General features: G+C 43.5%; 2 protein-coding genes across 4 annotated transcripts in view; one reads left to right on the top strand and one right to left on the bottom strand.

The window, feature by feature from the left end:
• SOS1 (SOS Ras/Rac guanine nucleotide exchange factor 1) overlaps positions 1–306 on the top strand; it is a 108,503-nt gene extending 108,197 nt beyond the window's left edge. The window contains exon 21 of the mRNA XM_087823492.1: positions 119–306. Coding sequence (XP_087679618.1) covers positions 119–291 — 173 coding nt within the window. The 3' untranslated portion in view covers positions 292–306. The remainder of the gene's footprint in view (positions 1–118) is intronic.
• A 3,670-nt stretch (positions 307–3,976) lies between these two features.
• The window catches only part of ARHGEF33 (Rho guanine nucleotide exchange factor 33), a 36,486-nt gene continuing 17,341 nt past the window's right edge, over positions 3,977–23,121 (bottom strand). For 2 of the 3 annotated variants that reach the window (XM_087823494.1, XM_087823495.1), the window contains 8 exons: positions 22,636–22,768; positions 20,858–20,941; positions 20,155–20,238; positions 18,356–18,504; positions 17,194–17,358; positions 13,972–14,779; positions 11,131–11,270; positions 3,977–4,183 (listed from right to left, as the gene is read on the bottom strand). In XM_087823494.1, the coding sequence (XP_087679620.1) occupies positions 4,054–4,183; positions 11,131–11,270; positions 13,972–14,779; positions 17,194–17,358; positions 18,356–18,504; positions 20,155–20,238; positions 20,858–20,941; positions 22,636–22,768 (1,693 nt within the window). In that variant the 3' untranslated portion in view covers positions 3,977–4,053. Of the gene's footprint in view, positions 6,019–11,130; positions 11,271–13,971; positions 14,780–17,193; positions 17,359–18,355; positions 18,505–20,154; positions 20,239–20,857; positions 20,942–22,635; positions 22,769–23,121 lie in introns of all 3 variants that reach the window. The other variant, XM_087823496.1, reaches the window with a different exon arrangement.

The following is a 23,121-nucleotide window of genomic DNA, read 5'->3' as shown; positions in this document are numbered from 1 at the left end:
GGCACAGCCCAGAGCTGAGCCTGCCTCTGTGCATAGTTGCACGTGGCTCCCAGAGGCAAGGAAGGTTTGATAGAGTACAATTCCAAAAAAGCAGTTTATGCCCATTCTTATATTTTAGGACTCTTAATTCTCATTGGATGCAAGAAAAAAATGACAGCCATTTTCAGAAGCTATTTCTCTACCTTCATGATTCTTCAAGAAAAGGAAGACTCGTGGTACAAGAGTACAAGTAGGTGCTTTGAAATCATACATATCTGTGTTCACATATTAGTTCTATTACTAGATGTGTGACTTTGGAGAAGTTATTTAAGTAATGAGTCTCTGTTCTTCATCAGTGCATGAGATTAATAGATCTCTACTACTGGGGATTATTGTGAGGTTTAAAGGTATACTAAGTCCTCAATAAAGTCATCAATAGGTTCTGGAACTTCAAGTGAAATAACATATAATGAAACCAATTTAACCATGGGTTAATTGATATAAACAAGAGTAAAGGTCCTACAGCATCTCATCAATGTTATAATGAAACAACATTGTACAAAACACTTATTCAAGGACCTACTGTAATATGTGTAAAGTCCAAAGACCTTTATACAGTAGTTGCTCAATAAATGGTAACTGAAGTTAAAAGGGACATGTTTTCAAAGTTTGCCTGCTATTAGATCTCTTTTAAGAAATTGGTGGTTCATCCTGAAGTCCTCATAGTTTGATACTTTATAGCTTCATTTGATGTTTATTGCCACTTAAATTGGTTTTGAGTGACCTTAGTTATAAGCATTTGATAAGGGCCCATCTGACCATTCAACTTTCAGCAATTATTTATTGTTCCAGTTACAGTTCTGATGCTAGGAATATAGCAATGAACAAATAGACAAAAATCCGTACCATCATGGGATTAATAATGTAGTCAGAAGATGTAGACAATAGGTAATAAACATAAATAGGTATATTATACGTTAGAATGTTGTAACTACTATGAACAAGGGCAAGGTGGCTGGGAAAGTAGGGGACAAGAGGTGAAATTTAAATGGGATGGTCAGAGTCAGCCTCATGGAGAACATGATGGATGAGTGAAGATTTGAAGGAGGTGAAGGAATGAGACATCGAAGTGTCTGGGGGAAAGAATATGCCAAGTCCCAGGGAACAGCAAATTCAAAATCTCACAGGCAGGAACATACTTGGTATATCTGAGGAACAGTGAGGCTACTTGTATCTGGAGAGGAATGAATGTGGGTGAAATAGGAAATGCCATTAGAGGTTTAATGGGGTCCAGATCACTTCTGATGACTGGCTTCTGTTTGAGAGAAATAGAACCCTTCGAGGGTTGGAGCAGAGGCATGACATACATGATCTGATTTACATTTTAACAGGATCGCTCTGGCTGCCATGTTGAGAATAACGTGGGGTTAAGAGTGAGAGTAAGGAGGCTAGCCCAACAGAAGGCAGCCCGGCCAGCGTGACAGCAGTGGAGGTGGTGAGAAGAGGCCAGAGTCTGGACATCCTTGGAAGACAGCCAATCTGTTGATAGAATACAGGTGGACTGTAAGAAACAGAATTGTCAAGGATGACGTCAAGGTTTTGGCCTTGGAAGGACAAAAGTACCATTAACCAAGGGGGGGGGGTTGAAGCAGGCTTGGATATGTTTAGTTCAGTAAATATATCAGAGATACCAAGGAGGCAGTTGGAGATGTAAGGCAGGGATTTAGGAGAGAGTTCTGAGCTGAAGGTATAGGGAGTCACTTTCATAAAGATCTTATTTTAAAGCCAGCAGACTGAAAAAAAGAAGAGATCTGAGCAAAGGAGAACCCTGGGGCATGCTGACATTAAGAGAGGGAGGAGAGAGGAGGGACTAGCAGAGAATGGGAGGAGAGGAACTGGAGCAGCTTCTTCTTTCAAGTTTTACTATAAAAGAAAGCGAACTGTGAAGAGAAGATTTCTTTTGTTTAAAAAAATGGGAGAAATCAGAGCATGTTTGTATGCTGAAGGGTCTTCCTCAGTTGAAAGGGAAAATGTGATAATGAGGAGAGGGGATGTATCCAGTGCTAAGTGGAAACAACCCAATTAGAAACACAGATGGTGTCCATCCACAATCCTTTACAGTAGATCCCACTATCTTTAGATGGAAAGGTTTATATACATGAGGAAGAAACAACACATTCTGTTTTCTTGCTGAGAATTAAGAGCATTTAACGCTACTATGTCTCAAGAGAATGGAGTAAGAAGAATGAATAAAAATCTCTCTTTTTATAGATAACACAGGTGTAGATGACTTATCAAAGATTATGCACTAAGCTCTTCAAAAACAACATTAATTTTGGAAAATAAGTTATTTGGGTTAGGTACAAAAACCTTGACTACTTTAAATGTCTGACAACTTCCTAAAACAGTATTTTCAGCTTTGCCTAAATCACATCCTTGTGTTCTTATAATGTATAAAAATTAGCTCTAGTGTCACACATCAATTTCTATTTTTTCCCTTAAAAGATTATAGGTCTCTATCAAGCACTGCCCCCAAAACTTCGTTGGCTGATAATAGAGAGAAATCTAATTTCAAATGAGCCCATTAATTTTGGGAAAATGGAAAGCTTGACTTAAATATTAGAAATCCCCCAAACTTGGCAGCCATCCTTTGTGTGTTCCAGACCACCTATTGTTAAAAATGCTAACGAAGCAGTTCCTAAGTAGTCATCAGACAAGTAGAAGAAAACCTGTAACACTTAAAAGTGAAACTTCCCTTATTTGGTCAAAAAGTACAAGAGGGACTTTCTCTGAAGAAACAGTTTGGGAGCCGAGATTCTGAATAAACGGTAACCAGACGCCCCTACTGTACTAAAGACAACTGTCTGGGAGTGGGGGCTAATTCTTTAAACCTAACTTTTTTTCTCTTATGACTCTGATGTTTGGGGCATGTCAAGGATGTAGGCCATCTTAAGACATATCCGTGTGGAAATAGAGCACATTTTATTACCCCACATCCATTGCGATGATTCTCATCTGAGCTGTAAGAACTGTTTCTTTACAACTTACTTCTGGAAAACAGAGTAAGGTACTGCCAGCTCTAAGTTTTCATTCTGACCTGGTGCTTGTAGCAACCACTGTATGTGAGCCATTAACACATTGATGTTGCTACCTTCCTTCCAGACTGAAAGCCCTGAGGAGGGTGTAGCCAAATCAGTGCTCCCCTCCCCCCTCTCCCCCGACGCAGCCCATCAGTCATGAGTATGTATGTGTAACACTCAGGATCACTAGGGGGATCTCTGATTTCTGACCAAGTGCTCAATAAGACTGGCTCTACACTGTTCCCATCTGCAGCAAAACCCACACAAGAAAAAATGTTTCTTTGGCCTCCTACTTCCTAAAGAAATCACTGTTCCCTAGACTGATTTTCATAACCATAGAACAAGAGAAATACTACTCTTAAGGTTCTCTTCCTCTTTGGAGATCAATGTGTCTTTAAGATTTGAACCTTTGGTATCATGGTACAAAATCTCCACAACTCAGAGTTGCAGCATGTAAAATACAGTTGTTACTTGATTCCTTTGCCTTAAGGAATGTTAGGTATTGCCTTGGGGTTTTTAGAAGACTAATGGCAAGACAGAACTGGCCCCTAACAGTGTGTATTAGACTAAGAACTCTGGGATGAATAAGCTGAATGCCTAGGAAGCATAAAATTCATATCCCATGTTAAATATGAACAAGCTAATGTCACACTAGGAGAATGACTTCAAGGTGGAAGTTTTTGATCTTACAAACGTTTATTTTCCTCCAGATTTATTGTGTTTTTCTGTAATGCTGTGAAGTCTTCGTTTCCCTTTTCCCAAGTGTTGAGGTTCAAAAAGACAGCTCTCAACCATAGACTAATCTTCATCTCGTCCATGTCTTGTTTGTATGTAGATTTAGTTTCATATGTAAGTATTTATATTAGCTTTCCTCAGGGATTTATACATCTATATATATATATATATATATATATATATATATACTTTCCTACACAAATATATACAAGCTTCTTATCCTCATCTTACCACTTGACAGTACAACTTTAAGTATGTTTTACACAGCTGTTCCTTGGTCAAGGTCATTTGCAAGAGCAAGTCGGTTTCTGAAGAAATCTTGTTTGGTGGGTGAAGGATCCATTGAGGGATTCTCATTAGTTTTTTCCCTGTATTCTGATCCACTGGACCTAAAATCTCAGCACACAGATAAAGTACAGGTTGATTTGGTTTAAATTGTTTTCAAATATTTTATCTATCCAAATTGTTTTGCATTTGTAAAACAGTTACCTCCTAGATCTGGAATAATTTTTACTTCCCTTGAATTTCATGACTCAGGACATGTGTAACTATGACTCACAGGCAACATAAAAAGAATAGCTTTCTAATGCTTTACAGGGACAATTGTAACAACTGTGTATGTCAGTGTAAGATACTATATAGTAACACTGTAAAAGGGGAACAAAGCTCAGAAAATTCAAGAAATCCTATTTTTTGATTCAACCAAGTAACTACTCCACAAATGAGCAAGGACCTTAAATTAAAATGGATGGAATTCATTGCTCTCAACCAAGGTTATCAAGGGCCTTTACTGAACTTGGGCATTACATTACAAACTCTTACTTTTACTTGTTTTCATTTTTAAATGAAAGATTTATTGAAACCAACCACACATATATGCTACATTTGGTAGAATGCAGAAATTCGTACAGTAATCAGATTGAGGAGATTCTATAACCTCAACCACCACGAAGGAGACCAAGCCCAATCAATAGTCAAGAACTCAAATCAGTCCAATTGAGTCCCCAGTCCAGGGTGCATTCTTCCTTTATCTTGGTTAAGCCAGTTGGGTAATCCATTCCAGCTCTGCACCTTCTCCAGTTTGTTCATGTCAGAAGTCCCTGGAGGGAGGAGGCTTTCTGGAAATATCTCTGACAAGCTAGGCTGGGGGCCTTTGGCTAGCTTCAACTATGAGCTAGAATGGGTAAAACTATCCCAGTGACTAAGAACCAATATCAAAAGACTTCATGCAGGATATATGAAAGTGATGTTAGACACGAAGTTCTTTGTCCAAAGCTCCTACTCAACCCAACAAGTTCTCCATGTGTGGAGGCTGAGTCAGGCATGCTTCCACTGTCCACAGAGAAGAGTTAAGTGCTTTCCCTGCCATTGGTATGCTATGAGTTCTCATTGTTGTTATAAGTGAATTATGACTCTATCATTTACTGAATTAATTGGGCAGAATTCAAACATCCTTTTTTATATTATTCAAGGAAGGAAGTTGGATCCACACAAAGACTAACATCCCAATGTCAGGAAACCTGATGACTGACTAGATTTTTTTTACTTTTCACCCTGATATTTGGTCTCACAGATGAAGCCACAGCTGCCCAGCATACTGTCTATCTCTGGTCTGTAAGGAGCACTTTTCTACTCTATCCCAGTGCATAAAAGAAAAATGATTCTCTCTCTCAACCTAGTACATCTGGGAACTCATCAGGTAAGATGATATCTGGGTGGGGTGAGGGTCATCTTCCTTTTCAAAGCCCCCCTGGAATTTTCCCTTGAAACAGCCTCCACAAGCTCACCGGAACAGAACTCCAGGCCTCCTCTCAACTCTCAGAACTCCCACCTACCTCCAATTCAAATCATCGCTGATTAGTACAGTTGTGCCCAAATGTTAGGAAGATACATTCATTCTTTCCCCACATCGTCTGTTATCCCAAAGACTAGAAATGCCTATAGTTTTGGGGGCGGGAAGTAGGAAGCAAGATTTGAATCTGGCTGGTGTCTCTTCTGAATTGTTCACCCACATGGAAGTTTCTCATCAGAAAGTCACTCGAAACTTAAAATCTTTACCTCACATTTCCCCTCTTAGCTACATCTGATCTCTCCAAAACCCAACATGTCATACTTTGATGGTTCCAACATGCAACTATTTAGTGTTTACCTGGAAATGGGAAAGCTTTGATGTCACCACCAGCCCCAAGGACCACAGAAATCTTCACCAGATGCGTTCCCATTTCTGAAACAAATGCCAAAATCGCCCTGTCTAGTTTTCAAAGTCCACAAACTTAGCTTAGTTTTTTCTTTTTTAACTGCTCTTCTCATAAACAACCTCTGTGTGCCTCCAGGTGTGTGACTTTATCTGTGTTTCTTGATATTAACTATTAATTAACTAATGGCTAACTTGCTAATCCTTTTCAAAATCTAGCATCCACTGTAGCCAGGATTAAAAGCTCATTTTCATCATTTTAAAAATAATCTGGTCACTCTGATGGCTGGACTTTTCCAAAGGTGTGGCTGTTAGGCTCTGAACTGATGTAGACCTAAATTACTGGGAAATCACCTACAGGCTAAGAAGAAACGGCCAGAGTATTTGCTTTTCATTCCCTTTCTCTATAAAGAGAAATGGCTTTTGAGCTCCTGGAGCCATTGGCGCCAGTGCGCAGGCGCAGGCGCAGGGGCGGTGGGATGCAGCCCGTCCCTCAGTGACTGCAAAGCAGACCTGAGCAGACACTGAAGAAACGGCCTGGCAAACACTTGCTGGGTCATGGTAGTGCTGCCTGTGCATTCTGACATATAACCAGCCAAGTGTTTGATAGGAGGGCCTGTTGCTAACTTTCCTTCCACGCCACTGACAAAGACAAAGACAGTAAGTTGGGTAGGTCATATATGTATAAATTTGCTACAAATAAACCTTGAAAGTTTGTTTGGAGCTGGGGAAGAGAGGAGGGGTGGAATCTGGTGCACAGAACCCTCTGACCTATGAAGGGCTGGTTTTCTGATTGGAAAGACTTTGAAAGCTTTAGGAGACATGTAATTGGAGAAATAAGGGAGCAAGGAAATTCATCCTGTCCACCAAATTCTTTGGCCCTAGTAATTAATCAACAAGGTGACTGACAAATGAGCTTTCACTTACTACATATTTGTTGAGTGCTTACTATCTTCTAAACCTTGCAGCTAGGGAACCCTTACATTTAGACTGTAAGCTCTTCGTGGACTACAACTATTTCTTTTTCTTCTTTTGTGCTAGACAGAACCTAGTACACTAAAGACCCTTAAGTTAGTGACTGATTTCAAATGACCTACTGAGAAACACTCATAATAAGGTTTGAGAAATCTAAAATGTCATCTCTTCAACTGTCTCCTGTAATTTTAAAGTTACATGGGGAAATAAAATGGGAAATGAGAGAGAACCCCAAAGTGCGTATGAATGTGGGAAGGACTTGATAGGCTTTAGGAGGTCAAGAGGAAGGTGAGGGTAAAATTATGAATCGGTTCTTTAATCCCGTTTTCTATTACATGGTCTGCCCCACAGCAAGGCTGGGCGTATGCAAAAATAGCTGGTAAGACACGGAAAGAAGAGGATTCTCTGATATCACCTGGGGCCTTGTGGAAGTCCTCTCTCTGTGTGTGATTAAGAAGAGAGATTCTGATGTGCTTGATGGGGGAGGGTAATGACCAGGAAGGAGATACTCTTGAGGTATGTAAGTTATAAAGTGCCAAAGAGGAACAGAATGGGAGAAGTAGAATTAATCGTTTGGAAGCCATATTGTTTATCTGCTACTGCTCCCAGATTTGGGGATAAAAAGGAAGAACATTTACATTCCCCAAACTATCTTGCATAACCCTGTTCCCCTATGCCACACCCCCAGTCAAGAATACTTATTAACCTAAGTGCGAGATTTATATATAAAGATGAAGTAACATGTGCCTGAGACTTCAGGACAGTCTAAATGCAAGTCTTCGACAACCTCCATCTAGATCCTTCTAGAGCGGGACAGTTTGCCTCCCATCCTGTTCAAAGGCAGAGGGGTAAGGATTCAGTCCAGCATCAGCCTATCGCATTAGGTCTGCTCCTGGGTTCTAGGAATCCTCATTTAAAATTTTCAGGCTTTAAGATATGTGGTGTTTATTCTGATAAATTCTGGGCAGCTTTCAGAGACATATGACCTGGTGTCTATCTACCCAGGACAGATGTGCCTGAGACAGACACAGAGCGTCATCCTTTCCCCAGTGTCTTGGGTGTTTTTCAGAATTTTTTTTAAAGATGTCAACTTGACTCTCTCCCTTTTGAATCCTTGTGGATATGAGCATCCGGCCCTCCCAGCCTCAGAGGGAAGAGAACCCTTTCCCAGGTTTTCTGTTGCATCTGGCTCCATGCCTAGCTTCATCCCGAAGCAGCATTCTGGGTGTGTGGGGCCACCAGCCAAACAAGCCCCTATGGATACAAAAAGTGTGTCAGCGTAGACAGGAATGAACCTCCAGAGGGCTGTGGGGTGGGTAGGCAGGCAGTGAGCCCCAGATGTGACACAGGTGGCTTTTCTGGCGCTGGTCCATTCGGGACCTCTGAGGCCAGGCTCTGGCATGGTTCCAGTACCCAGGGTTAACCACTTCCTAGTTACAGGGCTTGCTGCCAGACTGATCCCCCAACAACACGGGAGGAGAATGAGCTGAGTGTCTCTTTATGGTTCCTCCCTCTACCTGTCCACAGGCCTAACTTCAGAGTCCTCCGTAAGAGCAACTACATAAAGCTGCATAACACCTGTGACTATGTCATTCACGATTCCTACAGGAGCGTCTCGCAAAGTACATGCATACAAGAAAGAATGCTTAATTAATGAGAACAGTGTGTTCTCAGCTAGGAGCCACTGGCCTTTCCATGCTACGCTAGGGCTTCTTTGCCCCATCTCTTTACCTTAGCATAATGAAGCAACCTTTCCATGGTTTTTGGAGGGAAATACTCCGGAAAAGCTACTCAAGCTGTTTCCTGATCCCATTCCCAACCCCCAAAGTGCCCACTATGGTACCCTGGACACAAGGCAATAAGCGAGCATCACCTGATGGAGCTCACAGTCCTACAACCGATGTAAAAAGCTTGAAAGCCTGCCAGGGAGATCAGCCATCTGTGTGGCCATTCATATAACACTTCAGATTTTAAATACAAAGGTATGGTGGCAGCAATATGATTGAGGCAGGAGAGACTGATCTAAGAGAACTAAGGGACTCCATTTGTCCCTTTACAGACCCCAAAAGGCTGCAAGATGACTGGAAGCAATTAACCAACACGAATTTGGAGAGTCCACACAGCAAGTCCTCAGCATTGTATCGAGGGCTGTGTGGGGCTATAGAAGGAAAAAATCTGGTCTTCCATATGGTGAGTGTTTAAAATTATGAGTCCCAAGGCCACATTAATTATTTGTTTCAGATGTTAAAAAGATGTGACTACTTACATTGATCTACAACAAAGTGAAACTACAGATGAAGCAAATCTCAGCACTAGAAAGCACTCAGGTGACTATCCTGGGCAATCTCACACAGTGTGGGAATCCCTGTCAGCATCCCTGACCGGGGTCATCCAGCTTCTGCTAAAGAGAACCCACGCCCTCATGAGGCAGCCAGCTCCAGTTCTAGGCAGCTGCAGTTTTAGAAAATCCATCCTCTCACCTACTGCTCCTAGTTCTGTCCCCTGGACACAAAGAGGACAAGTCCACTCTTTCTGCCTCAGGTAACTGCAGAGCATTTTCTTACATCTCTCTGAAAAATGGGAATTTGTAAAGAAATCAGTGGTGGATCCAGGGCTCATTGCTTTCCAACAGACAGTACCCAGTCATTATAAATGGCAGTGGGCAAGAAGTGGCTGTTTATTTTGGGAACACTGTGGTTAAAAAAAAAAAAAAGTACAAGCAGTGCCCTTAGGAATTGGGAGTCCTTTGAAGGATTTAGGAATCTAAATCCCAAGGTCAGGCTGGGGAGCTCTCTGTTTCCAGGTCTCTCCATCCCTGCCAAGTGTGAGAGAGGTAGGCACTGGGCCAGGAAGGATCTAAGTCTATGATCCTGGAGAGAGAGAGAAAATTCTTAACTCCTCACCCTGAATAAAGGGGATCCAGCAAAAGTCATGCATGTGTACATGGGCTGCCTTAGCAAAAATGAAAAGGGACTTCGTAGAGTAGGGCTATTTCTGACTGAAATAATGTTTCTGTTCCTGCCTATTTCCCCTTCTCCCAGTAACAACAGGTGGGGACCAACAGCCAGACACCCACTAATCTCAGTACCACCCTCCTCCTCATGGGAGAAGAAGTAGACAAACGATCAAAAAAGTCCTCACTCCAAGCCTGCCCCCAGTTCTCCTGTCAAGACCATTCATTATCTAAACCAGCCAGGAACCCCTTCCTCACGGAGAACATGATTTCCCTGTGCTTACTCACTTAAAGGCAGCTTACTTAAAGATACTCACTTAAAGGAGTATCTTTGTTTAACTTTTCCATTCACTAACATAGGAAGACCTACTGTTTAAAACTGACCGCAAGAACTTCCTCTACCAAGAGAAACTCAGCAGCAGGGAAGTCTTGCTAAGGAAGAGTGAAGCAGGCCTGAGGGCCAGTGGAGATAGAGACTGAAGTCTCTCAGGTGGGCAATGGCTGGACTGGAGAATCCCTCTATGGTCAAATGCTATGTTTGGTTCTCAATTCCTTACATTTCCCGCTGGGGTTAGACCACTGTCCCCCAGTCTATAAGACAGTGCTGATAAGTGCTGGCCAAAATGTCTGGTAGGTGATTTCATACAACAAGCACTTAGAATCTCAGAAGACCAAAGAAGGGAAATGGCTTGTTTTTGCCTCCATTAAAGTGATTTTTTAACTAGGGCCCAAGCCAAATCCATTCAATCATTTCTGCTAGGGAAGACACTGTAAGTCCCAATAAACAGTACTAACCCCCCAGGATAACTAGAGGCACCTACAGGCAGAAGTGCTGAGATCCTTAAAAAACTTTCCATTACCCCCAACTCCCATAGTGGATCCCACTCCTCCCAGTCTAAAAGGAATTTCATTGTCACCAGCTCATTTCCCAGGGGACCTCCTCTGCTCACTCCACTCAGAACACATGACTCTGGGAACAAGGAAGTAGGGCTAAAAGATAGAAGAGGCAGAGGACAGAGCTGAGTTTGCTTTTACTCTAGGAAATTACAATGAGAAACATCTTCGCCTGCAAGAATCGTGGCTACTGGGTGCAGGCACTGAGCTTGAAGCAGTTGTCTGAAACCAGGCTACTTGATACTTACTACTATTAAAACCTCAAGACTTAGCCCAAAGGGAAATGAGTTACAATGCTGTCTTGTCTAAGGGCTACTCACTTCTTTTTAAAGAGCTTGCGGAAGGAGCTGCGAAAGCCCCCTTTCTGGTCTTGCCTGGGGTTTTGATCGCTGAAAGATGTTTGTTCACTTTCTCTTTCATCCTTCGGACAGAATCTGGTGGTGTCTTCTAAATGCATCTCCTGAAAACACAAAAGAAAGGTGTTTTTTCACTCTTTCCCAAAGTTAACATCTATCCTCACTATGGGACTTTTTTTTTTTTTTTTTTACTCTGTCACTTTCCTCTTCCATCCCCAAAGACTAATGGTGGGTACCCTATTCCAACTAGAGCAAAGCTAGGCTAATTAAGAAATTAGTAGTTGAAAAGAGGATAATTTTCTGCTGAGTGTAGAAGTATTTTCTATGTATCAAGGCAAAGAGTCCAGAGTCTATATCATAATCCTATATAACAATGGTTAAAGACCAGGAAATAAAGGAAATGGGCAAATGTTTAAAGAGTATAGAGATTAATTTCTTTTTCTGGCACAAATACTATCTTGCTGGAAAACCAGATGTAGGACCCTCATAGCTCTGGGTATTTTTCTCTTTCTTCAAAACAAGAAAGTTCCTTGTTATACCAGTTTTAAACAAATGTTCCCAAGTCTCCATTTTAGACATGAAAGAGGCCCTATCTGTTTAAAAGTAAATGTCAACTAATATTTCCAACCTGCACATATGCCTTCAATACAGTTTTTACAATTCTTAGCCCATGGCATTTGGAATGTAAAGGAAAAATAAGGCTTTATCTTTTGTGAACGCTCTAGTTCCTTTTTAAATGTGAGATGTGCTAAATAAAATAGATGTGCATATACATTTATGTTCCATATGCACAAAATATCTACTTTGAGGTGACCAAAATTTAAAGTAACCAAAAATAGATGCTTAATTGTGAAGCCAAGAAAAGAACCCAAAAAATCAAAACAAAAAACACTCTGGCCCGGCCGGGCGTGGCTCAGCGGTTGAGCATCGACCTAGGATCCAGGCGATCGGGGTTCGATTCCCGGTCAGGGCACATGCCCGGGTTGTGGGCTGCAGCCAATCAATGACTCTCTCATCATTGATGTTTCTCTCTCTCTCTCTCCCTCTTCTTCCCTCTCTCTGAAATCAATAAAAAGATATTTTTAAAAAAACAAAAACAAACTCTGAAAATTCCATGAATTAGATGGATGACTTCTTGCTGATAGAGAAGCAAAGACTGAGGAAGAATTTTTTTCAAGAAACATGGGTTTGACTTTGAGCCCTTAACTTGGGGTTGTAGTAACAGATCTAGAGATTCTCTAATACTGTATTCTACTAAGGTTCATAACTAAACCATGGAGACCAACAACTTGATGGCTTAGTGTGGTGTTTCTCAAAGTGTGGTCCTGGGGCTATAGGATCCACGGAGACCTTTATTTAAAATGTAGATCCCTGAGCCCCAACCCAGACTTTCTGAACCAGAATCTTTGGAGTTATACACACCTAGATTTTGAAAGCCAGTGGTTTAAGGTATGCTCCTGCCCAGCTACACTTAATGTTTATATGACTCATGTAGGAATCTTGCTAAAATGCAGATTCTGATTCAGTAGGTCTGGGGTGGGACCCAAATTCTGCATTTATAACAAGTTCCCAGGTAATGCATTCACTACTAGCCCAAGAAGCACATTTTGAGAAGTGGGCTTTTAGGGACTATTTGGAAACCTAATCTATTAATAGTTTAAGGAAAATCTTTGGGTGGAATCATGATCTTGATAATACCTGGAGCGCTTGTATAGCATTCCATACTTTGCAAAGCATACTGACAAATTTTATCTTACTTGGCCCGATCCTCACAGCAGACCTATGAGGCAGGAAAGGTATATACTGTCTTATTTCAAAGATGTGAAAACTGGAGGCACAGAAAAGCCAAGTGAATTGTCCAGAAGCCCACAGCTTTGGCAGCAGAGCCAGGACTAGAACCCAGGTCTCCTGACACCTCGTCAGGTGCTCTTTGCAATAAAGCATGCTGTCTCTTTTCTTAGGGATGGAACACGAAAGACTGGGGTCTGACCCCTGTCAACGTCCCCAGAGCTTCGGACACCGAGGTTAGACATCAAAATACTAAACACTGACATGGAGGCCAAAGAAGGCGTCAGTGAATCAAGGCCTCCTTGACTAGCGTTGTCTCCGTCCCGGTGGAATCTGCGGAGTCACACGCCACCCTTTCCGGGCCGAAAGGAAAGCAGCGGGAGGTCAACCTCCCTTTGCGCAGGGAGCCAAAGTGACACAGGGCGACGCGTGTCCCCGGCTGCGCGGGGCGGGACGGGGCGGGGTGTTTTGAACATTTAAACAAGGAGATGTGCCCAGCAGGCGGAGGAAGCCACGGGCAGGCGGCACTGGCCTGCGGCGCCCTGGCCGTGAAGGGGGGCGGCGGCCCCGCCGTGAGGAGGGGGGGCGGCCCCGCGGCGCCCTGGCCGTGGGGGGGGGGGGGGCGGCCCCGCGGCGCCCTGGCCGTGAGGGGGGGGCGGCCCCGCGGCGCCCTGGCCGTGAGGAGGGGGGGCGGCCCCGCGGCGCCCTGGCCGTGAGGAGGGCCGAGGCGACCCCTCGCGGGGCGCGGGGCGCGGCGCCGGCGGCGGCAGGCTGAGCTCGTCTCCCCGATCTCTTTGCCGTGATACATACGTGTGGGCAGCACGCCGTGTGCGCGCGGTGCCAAGGGAAGGACGGGCGCTCCCTCGCCTCCGAGGGCGGCTGAGGCCCGCCCAGGCCTCCGCCCGGCACCTGCCACACCGGGCCCCGCTCCCCGCCCCGCAAGGCCCCCGCCGCGCTCGGGAGCGCAGGCTGCCCCGGGACCGCTGGCGCTGCGGGGTGGGTTTGGTTTTACTTTACCCGCCTTACTTCCAAATAGGTCTGCTTTTCGCTTTGGGACCTCTGCTGGGGGAAGTAGGCGCGCGGCGCGCCGCGGGCGGCGGCGGCGGCGGCGGCGGAGCCGTGCGCCTGCGCGGCGCGCTCGGCCTTGGTGGGCGCGCGGCCGCCGCTGCTGCTGCGCGTGCTGTAGAGGCGCGGGGCCACGCCCTCGGCCGGCGGCGCGCGCGGGAACTCCTTGAGCGAGCGGCTCAGCGGCTTGGCCTTGCCGTGCGCCTGCGCCGCCGCCTCCAGCTTGTAGGCGCCGCTGCTGCTGGCGGGCGACGTGGCGCTCTTGGGCAGCGGCTGCAGCGCGTGCTCCGGCCGCTCGGCCTCCACGGCGAAGCTGACGGGCCGCAGGAAGCAGATGTCCAGGCTGGACTCGGAAGAGGCGGGCGAGCAGTTCTCGAAGAGGGCCGGGGCCTGGAAGGGCTCCTCGTCGTAGGGCGCGGGCAGCGCGAAGATCTCGCCGCCATATTCGAACTCCTCGTAGGCCGTGGGCACGAAGCCGCGGGTGTCGGGCAGGAGCTCGGCTTGCGCGCGCAGGGAGCGCTCCACGTTGCCCAGCGAGGGCTCGGCGGGCGAGGGCTCGAAGTCCATCTCCGGGATGGACTGCAGGGGCCCGGAGAGCGCCTTCACGTCCTGCTCGGCGGGGCAGAACTGCGCCGGCGCCAGGTGGCCCTCGGGCCTCTCGTGCTTCCTGCCCTCCATCTCCCAGTCACCGGGCTTCCCGGGCTGCATGCTGTCCATCAGGTTTTGCTGTTGGCTTTTCTTCATCGGGGGCATCAAATGTCTTTAAAGGGGAGACAATACAAAAGAGGTGTGCTTACGGTCAGTTAGTGCAGCCAAGGCCAGGAGCCACGCACCCCTGCCCGGTGCTGCCGAGGCGCAAAACTGCCAGTCCTGCCCCCTCCCGGGCACCTGCGTGTTACCCACCAAGCTCCACAGACCCCTCCGTCTAAGGAGTTCCCGCGAGCCGTGGTCCCCCAGGTGGGAGAGTGAAATGGCCGCGTGTAAAGTGGATGCCCGAAGGGTCCGTCTGAGCGAGGAGGCACCGCGCGGGCATGGCCGGTGGGCGGAGGATGGCCATCACTCCCCACCTGGACGCTCGGACCCTCCCCACCGCGCGTCAGGGCCCCAAGGCACCTCCTTTCTCTCCTCTTGCCCTAGCAGAGTCATACAAAATAATGGAAACAACTTGTGCTCGACTCATGGATCTTCACACGTAAGAACAAATTCCTAGGTGAAGTAAATATGGTGGGCTCATGATAACTTGAATCTGGATGGTGGTATATAGAGTTCAATGTAAACTGTTATGTATGTATGAAATTTTCGTAATAAAAAGCTAAAAAATTCCCTTTGCTATAAAGCATGCTAGATAAGTGGCCTCAAACTTCCACTCACAAAAACATTACCAAAATGAAAAGAGTGTCATTCTGAATATGCCCAATTTCCTAGATGGTTTTGTTTATTTTTAACTCACCGGTAACAGTTGGTGTAGGATACTAGGAGAGCATATCCATCAGATTGGATGTGATTTGCCAGTTCTGCTGGAATCTAGTTGCCAGACAGATGTGAGTAGACTACTACACACTGACCCAATCTGGTTATTCTGCTAGTTTGTTTATTCATGTGTAATTCTACCATAAACACACATAAGGAATGCGTATGTAAGTGCTAACATTGAATATCTTTCTCTGGTGATCTTAAGCTGAAAATTAGGTCTTAAACTTACAGAGGCAAAAAGAAATAGTAAAATGGAATAGTGACCGGACCAATTCTCTTTTAACTTGGATTATTGTTGGTTTTTTTCTGGCTACTTTCCCAACAGAGTGCAGTGACAGCCGTCATGTTCAGTCTGGGTATAATCTCCAGGGATTTCATTTTTTGGCTCTTTTTGTTGACAAAAGCAATAGTTTTGTCATTGTGTTAAGAGCTGAAGTGATCCACCAAGTAAATATCCACTTCCTGTCCATCTTTCTCCCACCCTTCATCCAGGAAAGGTATTTTTCTGCGTGGTATTTCCCTACAGGACTTCTAGGATTTTCTCTACAGGAAGAAAAGCATCCATGACTCCACTTATAGAAAGGTTAATGTTTCATAGGTTTCAGAATGATTGTGGAATTTCTCCCTCCTCCCTCTCTACATTTCCACTTCCATCTCTCACTGATAAGTATTCTCAGTTTTAAGAGATGAGGGCAAAAGGAGGAAACGAGATTTATTTTGTATTATTGATCATTTGCTCCTTCCAGTGATTGTAGTTGGTATTTTTAAAATTTGAAATAATCTCAATGGCCTACCTACCTCTTACTTAATTGTAATTTTAGGAAAGAAAAGTAGCTCCTTTTAAGACTTGTAAATTTTGCTTAAGAATAAAACCCAAAGCAGAAATTATAATGTAAGGAATTAGTTTTGTGAGAATTGCCTGTATTTGGTAAAGTGGGGATTTGGACTTTTGGGTTTTGGTTTCCCTTAATCCTCCTAGAATCCTGTTTCCAAAGTAGCCAAGTCGGCTTCATCCTTTCCTTCAGAGGTCAAATGAGCTCCAGATATGTGAACGGGCTAATCATTACTCTGAAGGCCATCAGGAAGTTTGCTGAAGGAGGTAGTGTGTTAGAGGGTGTATGCAGAGACTTTAAAAGGCTATTAAATCCTTCCGCTGCCCAGCTTTCAGAGAAGCTGTCATAAGTGAAGAATAGAGCTTATGTAGTCCCTTTCTGAGAAAGCTTCAGGGAGAATCGGGAAGGGCTGAACAGCATTCTTTCTGGATCACCTCAGACCTATTTCTTACCCTTAGAGCCCAGACTTTTCCTTTCCCTCCACTATATGTTTTGGAGACCTTAAGTGGGTTTCCCACCCTCCTGAGGGGTTGTAAAATGCCTTCCTGCCTTCTATGGCCCTCTCTTCCATTCTATTATTGTTCAAACCCAAAGAGGCTCATGCTGTAGGTAGAGGATGGTTATGTGCAGTCAAGTTCTTGGGAGTAACCTCCAGCCTCTAGGCTTGTCCCTTAGCATTCTTAGTGCCTTCCTCTAGCATACAAGCATTGGGTCAGCTGCTTGCCTGCCACATAGAGGCCTGATGGGGCAAGAGGGAGGGAGGAGTTCTGTTGGTCATACTCTAATCCAGGCCAGCCTGCTACCCCACACAGACCACCTGGGACCTGAAGGCATTGCAATTAACCTTTCCATAGCAACAGGTGCTTACGTGACAGTAGGGCCAGAACTTGGAGCAGAAGAGTAGGGTTGCAGCATCTCTTCTGGGTGGATCCCACTGTCACGGACAACCTCAGGGCCTGCAGTGGGGGAAGCATCTTGCCCAGCATTGGCACACTGGGAAGCCAGCCCTTTGTACAGCTTCGCCATGGATGACCTAATAGAATGGAAGTAATAATTCTCAGAATGTACAGTGGGAAACTGGCTCTCTGAACACGCAGATTATGTCAAGAAAGGTAGGGAGACAACATTTCTCAGATGAAGCTCAGCTGTGAAGTTCTCTCTTTCTCTCCAGGGCCCTCTACAACGAGGTTGCTTACATAATAGAGTGCAAACTCGAGGTTAGGCAGGAGGAGGGATGCTGATTAATTAGCTGAATTGAGTTGGAAAGGGATGGTATGGGGAGATGTCCTCCATTAGAGGAGCCCTGGCTTGGGAGATAGCACCTTTTTCTTGTCTGAAGCACCCACGGAAATGACTCTGTTTTCTTACTGGGATGTGATGAGGTTGAAGGAAATACAGGTCATTAGGAAGCTCTGCTATTGATCGTTTCTATTCTCTCTGAAGCCCAGATTCTCCCTAATCATCCTATTTCTTCTTAGCATGAAATCTGTTCAACCACCATCCCCTCCTTTATTTGTTTTATTTTTATCCATAGCACTTATCATCTAATTTATTAATAGGCCGTCCACGTCTAGAAAGTAAGCTCCATGTGGCAAAGATTTTTGTCTGAATTTTTAATTGCAGTATATTCAGTGCATAGAACAGTACCTGATACACAAATAGGTACTCAATAAATATCTGTTGAATTAATGAAAGAAACCACATTCTGGCCTTTAAACTGTATTTTTAAACCTGCTGAGTTTAGGGCAACAACTATTTTTGTGGTAGTGAACATGAGAGAAGAGGGGATCTGTATAGGCATTAGACTGAAAGTGATTATTTTTCTAAAATAAGTTCCACCAGGTGGTAGGTGCCTCCCTCTTCTAGCCAGCTTCACCACCTCTCTTCCCTCCCCTTCTCTCTTCTTCCTATCACTGCATTTTAGCCACTTAACATATAACGTGGTTACTTGTTACAGACACCCACATTGTCGGTATCCTGTTCTCAGAAGCCTTTGATCAACCCTCTAGACTGCACCATCAGAACCTTACTTCTTGAGCTTTTTCCGTTTCTGAATAAGCAAATCCTCATTGCATTGAAACAGCAGGGTGTAGTGTGAGATAAATACTCGAAGGCGCTGAACACACACCAGAAGGAGGTAATAGTCAGGGTGTTCCTGCTCTGTGAACTTCAGGACGTTCTGGATGAAGGAGAAAAGGAAGCAGCGTTGCATAATTAGAATGAAAAGTTGTTTTGCCTCTTCACCTTTCCTTTATCTGTTGTGAGAGTTTGGTAGCCATTTAATCAAAACAGTATATATGGGCAATCTAATTATAAGCTGAAAAGTCAGACTTGCTGTTTTCTTTGTCCATCACACCAGGGGAAAATAATAGTCACTGTTGGTCCTGTTTGGAGTTGGCTGTGAACATAAGATAATCCCATCTTAAAAATTAAAAGGATCTATTAATTTGATCTCTGAGGTAATGGAGCTGTTCTAACAATTACTGTTGATAAAGCTATACTTACGTGACCCATAGGAGTCAGATCAATGGTGAAAGTGTCAGGCACCAAGAAACTCTGGAAGAGGGGGGATGTTTATGATCATGCCTGGCCTCGTGGTCCCTCCTATTAATTTCATTGCCTACTGTGCTGTAGTAGAACATACATGCAAGTTGGATTTGGGAAAGCTAATATATTATTGAGTATTTCCTATTGCCAAGCACTAAGCCCTGTACATATATTTCCTCATTTAATTTTTACCACAGCCTCGTTAGGTGCCATTATTACCTCCATTTAAAAAGGAAATCAAGATAATATAGCAGAGTTACCTGACCTTCGTTAGGTCACACATCTAGTTAGTAGCAGAGCCAGAATCTGAACTCTAGTCAGCCAATAGAATCAGGGCTCTTATTTACCATACTGCTTGCAAGGCTTAGATTTGAGACCTAAATTTTTTCACCTATTAGGTGGGTTAACTTGGGGAAGTTACTTTAGTGCTTTGGCTCTACATTTCCATATCTAAAAAATGGTGACAATGATCCTCATCCCTATTTTGTGAGATTGTTGAAAGGATTAAATAAATAATTATTGTAAGAAAAAGATTTTAAGATCGAAAGCCACATAAAATAGGAAGTCTTTTGATATTGATACTGGGCTACTTCTACCTGAGATAAATCCTAAGTATTTCTAAGATGCTTCACTGAATTACTTAGATCAGTCAGCAGATAAACCAGGACAGGTGGGTGGTGGGAAGAAGAGAGGCTGGTAAGGGTGTTGGTGAGCCTCTCTCTCAACTCGGCTTCCTCCAAGATGGACAAGCCCTGTGGGAAAATGGTGTGGAGTCAGCTCATCAGTTTCTTCATGCTGCTTCTGTGACATAAGACAGAAGCAATGTATGGTAAAACCTTGGACTCGAGCCAAAAGAAAGCAGTCAGGTAGCAGTTAAGTGGTCAGGTTACACAGATGGTTCTTAGACACAGGATGGGGGGCAGGGAGCGGGCGTAAGGGGGATACACTTAGATAAATGCCTGTAGAACCAAGGTAGAAGGGACTGAATAGGTACTCAGAGTCTAGCAGGAACTGCTTCCTATAGAAAGATCCTGGATCAGCAGAGGTGGAGATTGCTGGTAAATGAAGATAGAACATCATGTTTTGATCCAAACGTTTTGAGAGAGTGAGATTTTAACTCATACCACAAGGTGGGGATGGAGAAATCATGACAATCTTAGGTTATTTAAATACTTGTTAGAAATATTAATTATTCCTTCTGATCCCTTCCAGTGTTTCTTGAAAGCCAAAAACAATAGTTTAGCCTGAAAATCACTTTGAGGGCTTGCCCAGACATGCCTACCTGTAGATGTATCAGATATTCAGGGATGCGCTGGACTATGTGAAAAAATAGTGTATAGATGTCAGATTTAATCTCTTCATCACCCTGAATGAAAGAAAAGTAGAATCACCTTCAGTGTCCCTCCAGCTCTGGCTGCAGACCCCAGCATCAGTCCCACCAGAGTAGAAAAGATTTACTCCCAGAGCATTTTCTTACTCTAAGAGTTTCATTGAAGCATTGATCACATTGGATAGACCACTTGTTCAAGGACATGCTCAAGGAGACAATTCTTAAAGCTACATTACTAGTATCACTTCATAATCTTATAAACTGACGGGCATAGGATTACTTGAGTTTAATATTTAGATTATATAAGTTTAATATTCAGGTTCATAGAGTCTGAGCCTATAAAAGAAATCCAAAAAACACTCATACAGCATTCAGTCTGCAGCCTGAAGGTCTCTGCCTAGAAAACCTGTTTACTTTGCCTAACTTCCAGTGGAATGGAACGGAGGGTCAGTAAGGCAGAGCGAGGGCCCAAGCAATGGCAATGACCCTTGAGTGGGCTCCTCTAGCCACAGGGAGGAGTGTCAGTGGCTTTGTTCAAGCTATCCCCCAACTGGAAGACAAGCTCAGAATGTGTGTGCTGTGTTTCCTGGGAGGTAAGCAACATGACAAAGTGCACATGCATCCAGAGGGCAGGGCACAGACAGCGTGAACTTACCTCCTTCAGAACAACGACGTGAACCAAGGAGATGCATTCAGGCAGGTCCCTCAGGTAGGCGACATAATAATCCAAGAAATTGTTCTTAAAAGCAAATACAAAAATGCATGGTAAGAACCTGGAAACAGGAATAATAACAGCTAATGCGTTTTATAGGGTCATATATATCAAAAAGGAGTACTTCACAGAGATTATTTTAATCATTTAATGTGTTTATTAATATGTCTTTATTCTTTATTCATCCTTTTTTAAAAAATCTATTTGGTTTTTTAAGGTAGATATCCCTATGGACTTGGGAACCAAAATTCAATATTCCTGCTTTAATGAGAGAAAATGAAATGATAAACCAAGGCAGAGAAGAGGGATTATGTAAGTTGAAAATTTATTTTTAAATTGTTTAATGATAAAGGTGCATATTTTGTTTTCAGATTACTTTTTAAAATTATTTTTTATTATTGACACTATTACAGTTGTCCCCCATTTTCCCTCTCCTTTACCCACCTCCACCCACCCTCCTTTACCCAGCCTCCTCCCGCCCTGCCTCTGGCCATCACCACACTTATCTGTGTACACTGGCTATGCATATATGTTCTTTGGCTAATCCCCTCACCTTCTTTCATTCAGTCCCCTAAAATTACTTTTAATTTCAGTCATCTACATCCAAATGAGGAACTTTGTCCAACCCACTTCATAGTATCTACACCAGTGGTTGTCAACTTTTTTTCACCAATTGCATGTTCACATATGCAGTATGCCTTCAGGAAAACAGTTCCCAGCTTCCAAAGTTATATTCCCACAGGAATAACAATTAGCCCAAGAAAGCATACTGAATACAAACGAGTAAAAGTGATGAGAGGGACAGCATTATCTCTAATCTATACAACTAGATAATTTATAAACTTCATATTATTATCCACAGTTGAGAATCCTTGATACACAGGGGTTGACTGCAGGCAAAATCTGGCTTGTAGGCCAATTTTAATTATCCCACATAATATTTTTAAGATAAAATCTCACACAAAATTCTGGATTTTCAGCTGCTCTTAAAATATCAGACCTGGCAACTCTAGTCTTTTTTCCTGCATAATAATTGGATAAAGGTGAGTAGATATTCCGTGGCAAAGCATATGTGCTCCACTTAGACCTACTTCCCAACAGTCTGTATTGAATTAAACTCAACCTGCTCCTACTCATTTCTATCACTATCTGATTCTGTAGTCATCTGAGTTTGCAACTCCTGACCTGGGTCATATTTAATTTGTAGAACCACATAGAAATTTTGAAACTTAGGACCCTCTGTGAAAAAAACACAACAACATTCAAGACAAATAGCTGCCCATCACATTTTAAAAAATCTCTTAAGAAATAAAATCATAAGTGAAAGTATGTACATATATACAAACCTTCATATATTTATTTTATATGTATGTATGGATATATGTTTATGTGCATGTATTTATACACAAATACACATATACACATACACTTGCATGTTCAGTGGCAGCAGTTATAGTACAGTGGAAAGTGATTAACTAAAATTAGAAAACTTGGGTTCTAGTCACAGATCTACAACTATCTAGCTAGCTGGGTGATTTCAGCAAAGTCTTAATTTCTCTGAACTTTCTTTCATTATCTGTAGAATGAAGAGGTTAGATTAGATCTCAGCAGCTCCTCTAACTCTGAAATTCACTGATTCTAGATTCTCTATTAAGAGAAGTAGACAAGGGAAACACAGATGAATATAATTCACATTTATAAAGAATTTCTTTAAGACTTACCTCATCATTGGTTAATTTCAGGAATAAGTCTCCAAGGACTCCCTGGCGTGGCCACTTCAGGACCCTTTCCTGCAGAGCATGAAGCAAATCCAGGTGCTGCTGGACAAGGTACCGTAAAGAGCCAGGGAAGAGGCTTGAAACAGAATAGAGACAGGATCACACAAACCAGGTGTGGAGAAGAAAAGACCCTACAAGTATATGTACAGCAGGTCCCGTTTTCCCAGTTATTCAGAATATTCTGAGTCATAAGTCTGCATTTAGGATTAAGAAATAAAAGTTTGTCATTGTAGACCTGAGAGCAGATATCCTCAGGATATAAAAAGACCCCTTTCCTGATGGCTCCTCTGCTGTTGTGTGTTGAACTAATAAGGAGCACATCACTTGGATGGCCTTTTTAAAGCCAAACTGGTCCACTCTCATGTATGTGACATTGGAAATTCTAAGGGAAATCCTTTTCAGTGTTCTAAAGTTATTCTCACTGGATGT

Source organism: Miniopterus natalensis, chromosome 13 (assembly GCF_054644295.1).
Source record: "Miniopterus natalensis isolate mMinNat1 chromosome 13, mMinNat1.hap1, whole genome shotgun sequence".
In the NCBI taxonomy this organism is placed as follows: Eukaryota; Metazoa; Chordata; class Mammalia; order Chiroptera; family Miniopteridae; genus Miniopterus; species Miniopterus natalensis.
Note: the sequence above shows the minus strand (reverse complement) of the source record. Positions and strands in the feature narration are given on the sequence as shown.